The sequence below is a fragment of the Cornus florida genome, unplaced genomic scaffold (assembly GCF_030987335.1).
Source record: "Cornus florida cultivar Cherokee Brave unplaced genomic scaffold, ASM3098733v1 CherokeeBrave_3.0.0_Hap2_scaffold_87, whole genome shotgun sequence".
NCBI classification, from domain to species: domain Eukaryota; kingdom Viridiplantae; phylum Streptophyta; class Magnoliopsida; order Cornales; family Cornaceae; genus Cornus; species Cornus florida.
The window spans coordinates 37501-52726 of record NW_026775920.1 but is presented as its reverse complement, the minus strand read 5'-3'; the positions used below and the strand labels follow the sequence as shown (position 1 = coordinate 52726).

General features: G+C 44.3%; 1 protein-coding gene across 1 annotated transcript; it reads right to left on the bottom strand.

The window, feature by feature from the left end:
* Positions 1–2550: 2550 nt before the first annotated feature.
* On the bottom strand, positions 2551–5941 carry LOC132292860 (uncharacterized). Its single transcript, XM_059790404.1, has one exon. The coding sequence runs from the start codon at positions 4188–4190 to the stop codon at positions 2667–2669; it is 1524 nt and encodes a 507-aa protein (XP_059646387.1). The 5' UTR covers positions 4191–5941; the 3' UTR covers positions 2551–2666.
* Positions 5942–15226: the final 9285 nt, after the last annotated feature.

Genomic DNA, 15226 nt, shown 5'->3' with positions numbered 1-15226 from the left:
TGACCGTGTGCAGTAAAGTAATGTGGACATGGAAGTATCCCGAGCCTGTTTAGAATGCATATAAACAGCAATACACAAAGGATGTCAAATCTTCCATCATGCCACATTTTCAGTGGGAATAAACCCCAGAAATCCCAACAGCCGGAATCACTCTGCTCTGAGACTAATGACTTCATAGTTAATAGCTCAGCGCCTATAGAGTTAGGGATGAGTTTTCTCATCCTGGGTAAGGCAAGGGGTTCTATTTCAGGAGATCTCCTAATTCATCACTTATGCTTAGCTTAGCCCCAACAACCATATTCAACATATGGATTTGATGGTGGCAAGCTGTGATCCTTCCTACTCGCCGTGCCTTTTGAGTGTAATAACAAATATATTTGAAATGATGACCACCTTGTACATGCAACCGCCTTGCAGAGCGATAAATCTGCTAATGGATGCCAAACGTAAAAGACTTTTCTTCGTTATATTTGTGCGATATTATTCTTCGAATGGATATGTTTCAAGTGGTGATGATATTCATGGCATTGATGATGTTGGACAACCTGTTAATGTTGATTCTGCTGGAAATGATGAAAGAAAGGAAAAGACTCTTTCTTTGTTTTGGAAACGTTTTGACATGAAGCTTGAAGAAACTCTGGATAGTAATGCAACATATGAGAATTTTAAAAATAACAAAAATGTTGTTTTAAAATTGTTGAATTCGAATAAATTTGATTATAGAAACATAAGCCCACAGGAGTTATATGACCTACAAATGGAAATAGAGGATATGACACTTCATTTTAACGAACCTCAAATATTAAGTAGTTATCCACAATTGTTCAAACTGTTGATAGGAAAAGATCTTCTTCCTGCAAAGGATTATCTAAAGCAAGAAAAGTGTGGCCTGTCGGACTTGGATTTAGAGTTTCTTAATTTATTTGATCAATATACGCTGGAGGCAGTCCTTATTTTTTCTCTTGGGGTTTTTTTCCACCCGCTAAAAGAATTCTGCGCCGTGAAAGTCTCTTATATGATCGAGAAGCTTGATTACTTTGTACGCTTCGAAACAGTACAAAGGGCAAAGAAGAAAGGTAAGAATATGGATATGGTGCCGAACTATTATAAAAAGAAAATAGATCCAAAAGGGAAACTGAATCGCTCTCATTATGCTATAGGGGTCTCTTTGGTTGAGTTCTTGGTGGAAAGGAAAGTAATCAGTTTAAAAAAGGACCGAAAGCTCAAAAAAACTGTTCAATTCAGTGAGAAATCCCATATAGATTTTCCTTCATAAAGGGCATTGATTGCTGTGGAATGGAAGTGCCCAGCGTTGTCAAGCGAAGTGTGTGTGTGTGGACTCCCTCTTTTTGTGCTACTTCTCCCATCTACCTTAGCCAATCACACCGATTCAGTTGAAACGCTTACTGGTACCGATTCATCCACTTTGATGTCTGAAATCGCGATCGACTTCCTATATCAAAAGGTCTCATTTAAACATATTGGACAAAGCCCTCTTCACTCGCTGTCCCGCCACGCCGATGGGGAATGGAGAAACAGGCCTACCCTCCCACTGCCCGTATAAGTAGAAATCCGCTCGCTACTAGTTCTCGTGGAAGACAAGCTTGAAGAAGCGAAATACGGGGTCCCAGGCCCGATACGAGAGAAAGTATGACTGATAGACGAAAAACGACTCATAGCTATTCTGTCTGTCATGGCCAATGCTAGCAACACCGCCTATGACCAACCTGTATTTGAATGTAGAGGGCGAAGGCGGACGAATAATAGACACGACATGGGCAAAAGGGATCCAACATCCTTTGCTCCAGACTGTCCATGGAAGGAATTCCATTTACCCAGCTGCCTTAATATTAATAGTGGATCTACCGGATCTTGGAATTTTCCCGTTTTCAAGGTGAGCTGAGGAACTCAGTCACTCTTTAGCTCCGTCTTTCTTTATTTAGGCTTTCCGAGCCTACAGCTGATCTGGACATGCGGGCAACTACCAGACTGAGTCGCCCTTCATTCACGTAGGAAAGAAGAATGCGTGAGAGATAGGGGGTGTGAAAGACCGGAGGATACGTGCGTCTGCTCTTGTTTTTCGGATGCGGAAGTCTCGGTGTTAGTATCATACCTGCCCATGGAAGAGATTCTGGGAAAAGATCATAGTGGGCATCGCCCTCGAGCTAAGAGCTAAATAAGTGGTAGGTAATTCATAATCATGAAAGTCAATGGACCTGGTGAACCTAGATGAGACGGACACGCTACGCGCTACCTTCATGTCTCGCCCAAAAGCGTAGGGGTGAGAGCATCCGGGCGGGGTAGTGACTGAATGGAATGCGCCAATCCGCCTTTTGCAGAAAGTCGTTGGCTTGGCCGAACCCGATGAAATGAGACATCCAAGGAAGAGCCCCTACCTTAGGATCAGATAGAGCATCCTGAACTTCCTCTTCAATGGCACCCTGTGCCTTGCCAACTCTCAAACTCATAAGCTTGTAAATTCTTGGTGTAATACTCACTCGTAAATGATAGGTGTAATTCGGAATTCTCTCGTTGAATGGGCTAATTCGACAAAGAAAAAAACTGCTATAGTATCTTCAATCTTACCCCCCTCTCCGTCTTCTATTCATCCTGCCCCCTTAAAAACTGGTGCTATTGCGGCTACACCTCCCGATTTGTCAGGTATACTACGAAGGCTCATCAAACAGCGCTTGATAGCTTTTCTCAGGATTTGGCCCAACAAGAATTTTATTCATATACGGAGAGCCGGCCCCCCGTTTGATAAGATCCTCCCTAACGCTATCCAAAAATTGGAGTTCTATTCTGTCTCTTTCCGCCGCCGTGCTCCGCCCTTGTGGGTGGGTGTCCAGCTCCAGCTTGTCTAGCTCGCCCCGTTTCTCGTCAAAGAAGTCGATAAAGGCTTCTTTAGAATTGTAGGAGGCCTTTTCGGCCAAGGTAGGATGTTCCGAAAGAAGTCGTTGATAAAGGGAATAACACCCGTGTTTCAGCTCCCGGATCTGGAGATCTGTATTCTCGAAGTCAAGTAAGCGGTTATACTCACGCTGAGAGGGGACTTGACCCAAGGCTGTTTTCATTTCGCGCCAATATTCTCCTTTCTCTTTATCCAGGAGAAACGGGCTATGGTCCTTCTCGAGGGCACATATTCTATTTCTTATAGAAGATTCCAAGCTCGTATTAGTTTTTATGTAACTATTATATGGTTGGTGAGAAGGCCCCGCCTCTTCGCGCGCCACCCCCCCAGCCCCAGGGGCGGAATTCACCGACGTGCCCTCCATTTCTGTTTCGGAAAAGGGCTCCAATAAGACCTGCATATCAAAATCCGTCCACGAGGACGGGCTTGATGGGCCGGAATGGGCTGGAAGAGGAAGTGCTAGACCGCCACCTCCCCCCACACTCAAAATCAAAAAAGGATAAAAAAAATGAAGACCTAAGTGGGAAAGTAAGTAGGCGCGAAGAAAATAGCAAAAGAAAGAGACGAAAACTAGAATGGATATATAAATCATAAAGACAAGTCGAAATCCAAACTTTTTTTTCAAACTAAAACAATAAAGACGAAGCAGAAAGATCAAGCCTAAGATAAGTATAGAAAAAAACACGAGATTTTTCCCTGTGGTCATTATAGCGGTTCCTTCTGCTCCTAGAAAACGCCCGAAAAAACCCGCTACGGAACTACCGAGCAGGGGCAAAAATATGATAAGTAGATAGATAAGTTTTCCCAGGCTATCGACCGCTTTTAACCCCGTTTGCATAGGCTCGTGCACAGATTGACGTTCAATAATCCCAGGGGCTTTCACTTCGACACGTCTTCGCTCGTGATCGCCTAGAGCCCCTCTTCCATCAATAGGTACTCCCAACGCGTCGACCACACGCCCTAGCATTGTTTTTCCCGCAGGAACATCCACAATAGATCCAGTGCGCTTGACAAGATCTCCTTCTTTAATAGCAGTATCACTACCAAAGACAACAATCCCTACATTCTCATTTTCAAGATTGAAGGCTATTCCTTTCACACCGCTGGCAAATTCAACCATTTCCCCAGCTTGAATCTCGTTCAATCCATAAACACGTGCAATACCATCTCCAACTGAGACCACTCGACCGATCTCAGTCACTTGAAAATGCGTGTCAAAGTTGGTAATTCGACTTTCTAATAGAGTAGTGAGTTCGGCAGCTCTAGGAGAGAATTCCATGAAAGATTGTATTTGATAAAGATTTGATTTGCAAGGGGGAATACCGCTTTAAGAAAGAGAAAGAAAGTGAAGAAAGAAAAAGAAAGTTCGACTTGCATGTGTTAAGCATCTAGCTAGCTAACGTTCTGAAAGCCGGGAGAAAACTCCGATTTTTGAGTTAGAGATTGGGAACCGGGCGTACTACTTTCTATTAGAAGGCCTTAGCTGTGGGAGGGAGCCGGATGCTTCCTTATTTACATCAAATTACTGGTTTCGAAATGCAAGTAGGTATTTTCAGTCTATCTGATGTCTCTAACTTCTTCAAATGATGAATCCAATGTTTCAAATCAAACAGATGATGAACAGGACAGAGGAATAGATAGCGCATCCATTGATTCAGAATTCGATCTATAGCACAGACTCTGCTCGATCTGCCTCGCCTACACGAAAGGGGCTTAGAGGAACCCTTAACAGACCAACGGATAGAGGAATTTGAAAAAGAAACGGGTGATTGAAGAAGCCGAGACGAGGTTCAAAACTTTCAATCAGCTGTTCTAAATTGATACCCCAAGCACCTATTCTCACCGCAAAACTCAACTAGTCAGCCTTAACCTTACTCAAGCAGCAAACAGACTTCTATTCTCATAGGCGAAAGGAAGTGATCATGATGTGGCTATAAGATTGGGTTTGAGTCTTTTCAACTGAGCTATGTCCATTTTCACTCATTTCCCATCTATATGAGACTAAACAATTTCCATTTTCATATGGTCAACCAGCAGGGTACGCAGCTTCTGTTGAATCTGCATCTCTTTCCCTGTTCAATCCGTTACCCCCTCCTAGCCAAGCATCAATGGGTGAGCCCCTTGGCTGGGTAATTCTATATATAGTCTGACTCTTTTCATCTCCCTCTACGTAGTCGTAAGGGAAAGTCTTATTAGTGGAAGTGATCTCCCCAAGGGTTCATTCTTCCGAGCCCTATTTAATGTGTTAACCTTGAGCGAAGGCTCAGCTTCTTGTCTTTGCCCGAGTCATAATACCTAGCCAAGTAAGGGTAAGCTCTCAAAAGGTAAGGTCTCATCCCTTCCGCTATTCATCCCTTTCTTTTGGAGTCCCTCTAAGCGTCCCTTCGGGTGACCTTAGTAACGGGAGGGCTCTAAACTGCTCTACCGACCCAGTTAATGGATGGGTTTTTGCTTTCTTTTCTTGAAATCTAATTGTTGCGTGGGTAGAGTCGTTATCTTCAAATAAATGGATTTGATTAGGAAAGAACTTCAAGAAAGACTCGAAACACATAATAGTCTTCCAAGAAGCAATTCTAGTTTCAGAATGGAATTCAAGAAAACTGCTTCATTCGCCTTCCGTAACAAACCTTTCAAGGTTGAATGTTGAGGAGATCTTTGAGATCTGGGAGATATGGTATGTGTTCCGGGGAATAGGAAGCAGATAAGAACGAATGCCGAATTACTGAAAAAGAGCTCTTTTCATGTAAGCCATATTATCATAGGTGATTCTGACCATACTTCTTCGAATGGAATATCTTATGATCAAGCGCCACTAAGGTCTTTGTCAAATTGACTACTTCAGAAGCTCGGTGGGTCAGTCCACCTTTCTGATGCGCCAGGTTGAGGGGCTGGTCCTTTAGGCGAGGCTCTTGAGCTCGCAGCGAGAGTTTCCCGATCCACTTGTCTATGTCTAGGCTTGTGCCTGCCCTTACTTACAAATATCTCTGGGAGTGGAGGGTGCCGAGCAAGCTCTGTCAGCGCTAGATCTCCGTGTCGGGTGTTCCCAGACGTTGCTAAAGAGAAAGGCATCAGCGAGTACTCCTTTTATTCTACGCGAAAAGAAAGATTTGCTTTATCTAAATGTTAAAACCTTCCATGTAAAATCAAGAATAGAAAGAAAGCTCCCATTCGCAAGCATTGATTGATCCCTTGAGACCAGAGGTCCGCTACTTGGTCCGAGTTTTGATGAACCTTATGATCAAAGTGGGAATCAAAAAGAGTATCCCAGTTAGTTCGTAGTGAAAAGGAAGTTTAGGACGAAATTCTCAGCACTGGATCCTGGGGAAGCTTATCATCAGCAGGTACGTGATCTGTATTGACAGTGCTCATCATTGGATGATTTACAAAACCCCTCCGAGCCATGAGGGAAAAATAATACTATAAGTAGTGGAAGGACGCGGAGCACAAACACCCAACAGGGCTGCCGACAGCAGCCAGATAGCGGCAGGACAAGTCGGAAAGAGGAACCCGCCCACAGAGCAGCTGAAAGAACAAAGCTAAAAACCCCCAAAGGCAAGCCCACAGCGGACAGAGCGAGGAAGAAAAGCAGGAAAGGGGGAGATGAAGTCTTTCACAGTCTTGTTTATCCTACCACTATATGTCTTGAAATAGTTCTCGAGGAACTAGAGCGGCTACTTATATATATAGGAAATTTAGACTCTGCTAGGCTGTCTTACTAGCTTGCATCCCTTTTGATTGCGTCGAATTAAACCACAACCATGCTCCACTTGGACCCCCTCCATACCCCCCGACACCCTCAATTTCACATGTCAGTTGAAATTCTGATCTATCAAGATTTTTCAAATAATCAGCCACAGGTTCGGTCTACTCATAATATCTTAATATAGACAGAGGCTTCAGTTCTCCAATTCTGGGCTTCGCTACACTGTTGAATCAGTCAGTAGATCCGAACGGGAGGCTTGTTGGGTTTTGAATTCAGAGCTCTAATAGAGAAAGAAGTGGAATCAGGATGTTCTACTCAACGGTCCCATCAAGCAAGGCATTCTAGCCTTCCTACCGATGCACATATACGCTCGAACTCTCGTCACTCAATACTTGCCCATGTCTCTCAAGAATGACGTATGTGAGTCTATCTTTTGTGGCAAGGAATTTCAATCCTGATTCCCCTCTCTCCGGCCTAACCTAAGGACGTCACGATACATAACGCACTAGGCCGCTTCAACCCATTCCTTCTATAAGGAGTACTCTGCCAAGTAAGACCAACCATTCATCCCCAACTTCTACTCTCTACTAACCAGCGCAGGGATACCCCAGTCTCTTTCTTGGTCGATTCACCCTCTTGTTCTATTTTCCATATCTCCTCAACACTTGCTTTCCCGCCTAAGGGATTGGAATACAACAGAGGAGGGATAGGTGTCTTGGCTGACAGCCCTGGTTCAACAGGCAGTGCCTTCCATTTAGACGCCAAGCCAACCTCAAGACAAGTGGAACATTCGTGTCACATCCCTCTCCTTTCTTACTCGCCGGGATCAAAGTCAGATTTTGAGTATGATTGGACTAGGATTTACGTAAAGGACGCCTTGGAGCACTTCTAAGAATAAGAGACAGTGGGTGTAGCAGAAGCCCTGGGGAGAGTAAGCAAGCTACCGCTCTTTACTATACGGATATTTAAGCAAAGCGTCCCCCCGCTCCATGTAAAAGTAATGGTACCGGCTGAGCTGCCAAGTGGACTTTCTTTGTTCACTCCCAACCCATCTCATTCTGATAACTACCATTTTGTTGATCCAATCGCGCTTTATTGTTGCAAGCGGTTGAGCGAGAAAGGAAGCTCATTCCGATCCCAGTGTGTCACACCCAAAACAAAAGTAAGGAATAAGAAGATTTTCCATCCATATGGCTAGCTTGCTTCCTTTAGGACCATTAACTGACTTCTATTGGCGGCCCCCCTCCTCTATTCATAAAGTAGGGTGGGCAACTTCCTTTTGACAGGCGTAGTGAGGGGCACTTCCTCTACCTAGAAATTGGATCAATGGTGAAAGGCGAATAAGCCTGCGGTCAATAAGCTTTCCATCTGGCTCTCTTTGTCAACTTGTCCGAAAGATTGGTCACAAGCTCTTACTCCTTCCCCGGTCTTTCTTTCTCACCTCTGGATTGCGATTAGATGGCCGATACTAAGGCATCAAAACCTAAGATTGACTCCTCAATGGGTCCAACCATTAGAGAGGGGTACAACGGGGCTTCTAAGGCACGATCATGGCCATAGAAAACAATCAGCAAGCAAAGCCCAGAACCCTTGAAAGGGAAGCTTGTTCACTCACAGCTTGTGAACACTTTGTATCCCACTACAGTTCCTCATTTTCATCTTCTTAAACTACTAAGCTTGAAAGACTTCGAAAGCTAGACCAGACAAGGTGCGTACAAGGTGATGCAAATGGAGGATTAAATGAGTAAGTTTACATTTCCAGCTTGGATGAAAAACGACAGCGAGCTCATCTCTTCGATACGAATTACGAAGGTGTAATCTACTCGAAGATTACACAATCTACTCGAAGATTGGAATTAGAAGTTCCAACCCCCCAAAAAAACCGAATATGAATATCCTCTCAAATGCGGGGGTCTTTTTATCCCTCCTGCGAATGTATTGTTAATGACGAAGTCGGACTCATGACTGGTTACGCGAGAGTGTTTGCCTATATATGCTATTATGAATCGCTCGGGTGCTCCTATTTGACCGATTGGCATCTTTTCGTTCTTGCCATTCTTCCTTTAGGCCTTAATCCATTCCCTCATCGCACAGGTCGTTCCGTATGTGTCGCCTAGCTTCCTATTCATTTCCGGGTCGCGGGACCCACCTATTTCACTTCTTGATGCTCAGATGCGTGAAGTGGTGAAGCCTTCATTCAGAAGCGAAAGACGAATCTGCTCCTGAAGTAACTTCTTCTGATCTTTCTCCGCGCGAGTCATCTTCGGTTCTTGGGTAGATAGAATCTTTGACAGCTGACGCGACCCGGCCCCGGACTCCTCCAAGCCCTCGTGACTGCCCGAGCCACAGAAGAGATGCCGGTGCCGGTACACATATGTCAAGGGCTGTGGTAAGGATTTGCGCGTTGTATCATGATTGGCAAGCAGAGTAGTTCTTTACAAGAGGCTCTCGAAATTCGTGTTCTTCGCCTGTTGGCCCGGATTCTCACCCTCCCAGAGCGGGATTACGACCACCCGAGCGTCAGAACGGTAAAGGAGTCCTTTTTGCCCCTACTTCTTAAGCTTCTTGAGGATCCGCTTGTTCCTAGGTATCAACCATCCTTTTGATTCGTATCGATAGCGTGTGCTAACAATTCCTTAGCAAAGAAAGGCTTTGAGGAAGGATATAGAGAGAATTGGTTCGAGTGGAATGTGTTAAGCATCTAGCCAGATAATTGTTGGCGTGGGTCGAAAGATTGATTCCTATTGGAAATGCTTCCTTCTCTATATGAGATTCAGTTCGTGAGATAGTAGCTCGCATGAAGTGACTTGACTTGAGAGGGTCAATTAGAGGAACAGAGGGGCTTTTGAGCTTTCATTTCAGTCATTGATGATCATTCGATCTATATATGGAAATATGGCACACGGATGAAACTGAAGAAAGAGAAGCATTGTGGGCTCCTTCAGGTTTAAAGGAGGACCTCCTCAATGCCCCTTGTAGCTAGCTGGAAACCACTTTCTGCCCATCTCTAATGGTTGGACCCAAAGAGCGGTCCCTCTGCGGTTTTTCCTTCTTAGTAGAGGCCATAGAATAGGCTTTTCATTATCAACCTTCTCAGGTGACCAGTATCGAGCGATTAACAAGCAGAACAAGTGACATGGGGGTCTACCTCGGCACCTTGGCGTGGTCTTTTACTACGGGGTTAGCTCCCCCCGTCTCTTTCTTTCTTCCCATCCGCCCCCCCTTCTACATCGAAGGGTCAAGGCTTCAGTCAGTTTTCAGCTTCGTTCAAGCATCAACCATAAACCCTTCTCCCTCCCGCATAGAGATATTCAAGCTTTTAAAGCAGATTGAAGCACGGAGACTGGATGTATTTTGTCTCGCGAAGGACCTGTCACCTATTCTTTGAAATAGGTTTCTTCTCTTCCTGGTGAAGTGAAGACAGGCTTCTTTAGCACAAAAAGAGAAGAAAATGAATACAGATCATGTGAGAGCGTAAGGCCAAATAAAGGGAAATCAATATCATCTGTAGAGAAAAGGAACCCCGGCCCGGATCAATCGGGCGGCTAGGATTTCATTTCAGGGCTTGGGTTATTGTGGGAATTGCTTGTTGGGTTTGGCTTTGCCTTTAAGGCTTGGTCGGTAACTTCGTTATTGGTTTGCTTTCTTTTGTAATCAACACTTTGACTTAGGTATTTCAAAACTTGTTTGCTTGTAATGGTCTCTCAGTAGAGAACTCTTGAGATATTGTAATAGAGAACCTCTAATCGAAGAGGCTCAGACAACGAAACTTGAAATCTTTGACTCCGGGTGATAGACCCATTTGCATGGTTTGGTACCGTGTGATAGTATTTTCCGCTTCGGGGGTATACAATTTGACAAAGAATCGGTATGTCCAGGAACCGAATCATCGGGCCCCAGGCTTGAAGAGGGGATCGCTAACTCTCGTGCCGTTTCAGTAAGTCAAAAAGTGTTTCGCTTTGAAGCTTATTTCTCAGCTAGTGCCCGCAGGAGCAGAAGCAAGGCGAGCAGGCAACTGAGTGCCCCTATATAAGTCATTCGTTCCTGCTTGGTTCTGTTCTGCTCTGTAGCAGTTCTGTCCGATCAAACTTTGAAAGAAAGCTTTTTCTCAAAGGAAATATCTATGACGTACGCGCACTTTCCTATAGCTCTTGAACGGAGCTTTCTAGCTTCAAGCTTTCGGGCTTGCTCTTCTTACAGGCTTCACAACAGATCTAGGACTTTACGTTGTAGGCGGAGACGCAGATGGGGGGGGGAACAAAGCGGCGGCAAACGGTATTTATAGTGAACAAGCTTCTCAATGCGGATACAATATCATTTTCACTAATAAGGAAATGCTACAATGTTTTCCTATTTGATCTTTCTACCATTCCTGTATCATAAAATACTCCTCTTCACTGGAGTGGAGCCAAGAATTTATCGAATTCTCGACGTGAACTGCTTCTTGGACAATGAGGAGAAGGGCTTCCGCCTAGCTTTGCTTTGTCAATTCTCGGTGTGTTTACCACCAAATAATGGAAAGAGGTTTATCGACGAAACTCCCGCTACGTCAGGCCAGATAGCGACTCAATCTCTAACTTCGCTTCGGTAGTGACCTTTTTTCCCTCTTTTCTCCTTGTTTTTGTGACTTATGAGGGGGTATTTTATCTTGAGGGAGGTATTTGATTGAGTGATTGTCAGTGGAAGTCGGATGTTCTGCTCCCGGTGCCTGGCTTAACTGCGATGGTATCGAGGGAGAGTCTTCCAAGTCCGGGCCAAGCCTCATCTTCCACTTTATCCAACACGCCCTTTTTCTCTTTTCAGTTTATGAGTGATAGTCATTTCATTCATTCTTCTTTTCCTGGCTTGCTTCTTTTAGTTCAGTATGGAATGTGTCCTTTCTTTGTACGAGTATTCATACCTCCCCAAGTAACGGTAAGCTCCTAACATTAATCACAGAAATGCTTGGTTGGAGTCATAGTGTTCATCTCTTGGCATTTCCCTCACTGCACACGTTCTATATCCCTAGACTTTCGCATCCATTTCTGTCCCAATATTGAATATAGTTCGGATCTTCCGGCATCTGCTGTGACTCTTTCTCAAATCTTTCTTCAATCTAAGAGAATGTTTGTGTTAACCTTGTAAGATAAGAGTCGGAAAGCCAATAGCTCGTATTTCACTCATTTTGCTGCTATATGATCATGAAGTTTCTCCATTTGATGCTCGTCTAAGTGCTAAAACAAGGTGGACTGATTTGACATCTATATGCGACAGAAGTTTTTCCATTTGATGAGAAAGGAGTTCCAAACTCCGACAAGTCTTCAAGGACGGGCAGGGAAAGAGGAGATTTTGCTAGGTAAGCTTCGTGAGTTAGCTGTGGTCTCACGAGCTACGAGAACTAGGTCGCACATAAGATCGTATAGAGGTCAGCATGCCCAAGAGGAAAGAATCTTTCAACCAAAGCAGCAAGCAATGCTACGACCACAAAGCCTTAGTAGAGCTATGTCCACGTCAAAGGCTCAGGAGTCTATTACACTAGGAGATCCAATTGAAAAAGTTTAGTTGCATATAGATGGAAAAGCTGTAAACCCATTTGGGGCAAGCTTGCATCATTTCATGGATTGATTCAGAATTCCTTCTATATAAGGAAATACTAACAGTAATCGCGAGAGTAGGCTGTCTACTAGGCTTGGCTGACTCCCCTGGTTCAACAGATGGAATAGTGATGAACCTGCACGCTGTTCTAGCTTCTAACCGGTCAGGATTTCTAATGGGAAACTGGCTCTTTCGAGCGGAATAGGATTTCCTTCTTATATAAGCTATTCTGAAAGAGGAGATTTTCAAAGAGCTGTCTTCGTCAAGTTCAAGAAGAGAATAACTGCCGTCAATAGAAAGGGGCACTTTCCTTTATTATTGATACGCTTGTGCTTGTGCCTTAATTTCATTCTGATTTACATTCTTACACGGAAACTAGCCGCCTCTGTTGGTGCAAGCTCTTTCAAGCAGCAAGGATTGATGCCTCGATATCTTATCTTTCGGACTTGAACTGGTACGTCCCCAAAAGATGAAAGCTTGAATTACGTCTCCAAATCAAATTCGAAATCGACCGATAGGTTGAGTCACTTCCTTCCACGAAAGAAAAGAATTGAGGACTCTCCTGTAAAGTTTGATAAGGTTAAGGACCTCAAGCACTAGGGCCTTGAAAGGCATCTGTTAACGCGCACATGTCTGCCACGACATCAGTGTAATTCGTGTGAGTCTCTTATTTTTCCTACTAATGCAATGGATCTCGAAGAACGCGACATGGAAAACATTACAGAGGACTCAACAATAGCACAAGCCTATCAATATGGATTTGTATTCCGTAGATAGGAGTCAACTATACAGACGACATTTTTGTAATCAGGATGTGACCATAGGAGGTAGGCCCCAAGGAAATAAGCAAAAGCTTCTGGGGTCGTGTGCTGGCAAAAGGAAATGGAGTTGTATGCGCGGAACGGGAGAGACGAAGGTCTAGGAAACTACGCTGCCGGAGCGAATCCGGAAATCAAATCTTTCCCCAGTTCGGATTGCAGGCTGCAACTCTTTGCTTTTAGCTCTCTCTCCTCTCCCCGTTCATCAATACTGTTGCCCCGTCCCGTCGAATCAGTTATATTTTATTATTATAAGCGCGCTAGCCGATTCACTAGAGTTGGAACTTTCTGTAAGTTTCGGTTTTATATATCCGTTTTTTCAAGAAAGCCCTGACCACCAGGATCGGAAGTCAGGGATTGAGCTTGACTTTTGGAAGTGGCAACTCCCTTCCTCAATAAGGATTGGAATATTGGATTTTGGTTAGGGATATTTACCAGCCGTACTAAAAGGAAAGAATTGCGTCAAGTAAGGGGCGCTTGTTTATAATCAACTACCGCTTGAAGGTTCACAGTGCTTCGGCTGACAGCAGAGAGGGTTAAGCAAAGGAAAGGAGCTAGCAAACGAGATAGGGCGAAAACTGGCTTGCTAGATTTTCCATATATAGCCGACTAAACTCCGAACCCATAGTGTCTGGTTTTTCTGTTCTGTCAGCGGAAGGAAGAAGGCAAAGGCGGCGAAGCTGAAACGGAGGAAGCTGAAGTTGGAGCCGTAGGCTAAGAAACTGCAGAATCCGTCTCTCGCTTTGTTGCTGTTCATTGTTCAGTGAAATGTGAAGAAAACGGGATAACAGCTATATGCTTAACACATGCAAGTCGAACCAATTCTCTAGATCGAAGTCCTCAAAGCATCCCCCTGGCTGGCTTCTTTTTTTCGTTGCCCTATCCGTACGTAAGCTCCGAACTTGAATCAATGCTTGGCTCCCCTGGCTCTTCCCTCGTCTAGCCGGTCCCCATGGGCTTTTTCTATGCCCTACTTTGTTTGCTCCTTCTCTCCGACCCTAAACCGAAGGCTAAATCATTTAGAAATCGAACATTCAGAAACATGGGATAGGATTTGAGATCGATTCTATGGACTACGAAAGGAGTGAGAAACGTAGATTTCAGCTTGACGACCGGGTCTATTTTTTGACGACCGGGTCTATTTTCTGAAAACTTCTAAAACCCCGTATTTTAGGCCTAACCCCCTTTTCCACTCCTAAGTCGGTGCGAAAAAGTCAACAAGTTCTAAAAACCCCGTGTTTTGGGCCTCAACCTCAATTTCCCTCTGAGACCTAGTCTCTTTTTTCAAAAGTGTGATCTCATATATACGGAAAATGAGTCAAATTCTCTTACATAATGCAATTCCTAATATCTTCTTTTGTTTGCCCGGTCCGGTTCACCAGGTTTGACCAACTACAGTTCGGAATCCTAGTTTCATCATCTTTTTACTAGGGTTCGCTCCAAGCTTGGAAGTCACTGTAGAAGAGGTTGAGTTGGAACATTTCCATCATCATTTGAAGAAGTTGCGCGAAGGAGAGACTGAAACTACTGGTTGGGCTTGGCAACATAGGCATTAGATACGCGTTTAGAGAAAGAGTTTCGGATCAAAAGAAAGAAAGAGGGGAGGGATAGAGCCCCCCAACCAACTCCGAAAGCGGAAGCAGGGTGAGGAATTTCGAGACAGAACATCAGAAAGCCTTTTTTGGGGCCATGCCCAACCAGTACGCCTGTGAGTATGCCGCCTATAACAAGGGTCGACACCCCAAACTTGACCTATCGGCCTAGGAAAGCTCTTTCTACAAATGCTAAAGCTCTTTGATTCTCTGGAGATGTTGTTGCTATGGCCCTTTTCGAGAGCTTGTTGGCATGTTCTATCCCCTTGTTGATGGATTTACTATCTTTGCCTCAATCGGCAGTTTTGAAGCCTTAGTATAGGCCCAGGATAGAAAGGATTGATTTACATAAGTCAACAGCATCCTCTTCGATCGAATGAACTGTTTGGCTACCTTGTTCCGTCTTCCTAGTTTCGTTTTTGTTTACTTTTCTTGGCGAAAAACAACCGAACTGCCCGCCTTTGCGCTATGGACTGTATGACTTTTCTTTCTATTTCCTTTTTTGCTTGACTTTCAAGCTTGATATGGCTATTAGATAAGCCGGGTAAGTCATCTAGGAGAGGATTTTCCTAACTTCGGCTACCGTTGTACCCCGACTTCCACTCGGAAGTTGGTATGCTAGAAATCT

Coding starts and splice junctions, on each gene's coding strand:
- LOC132292860 (XM_059790404.1), bottom strand. CDS start 4,190: ATGGAATTCTCTCCTAGAGCTGCCGAACTCACTACTCTATTAGAAAGT.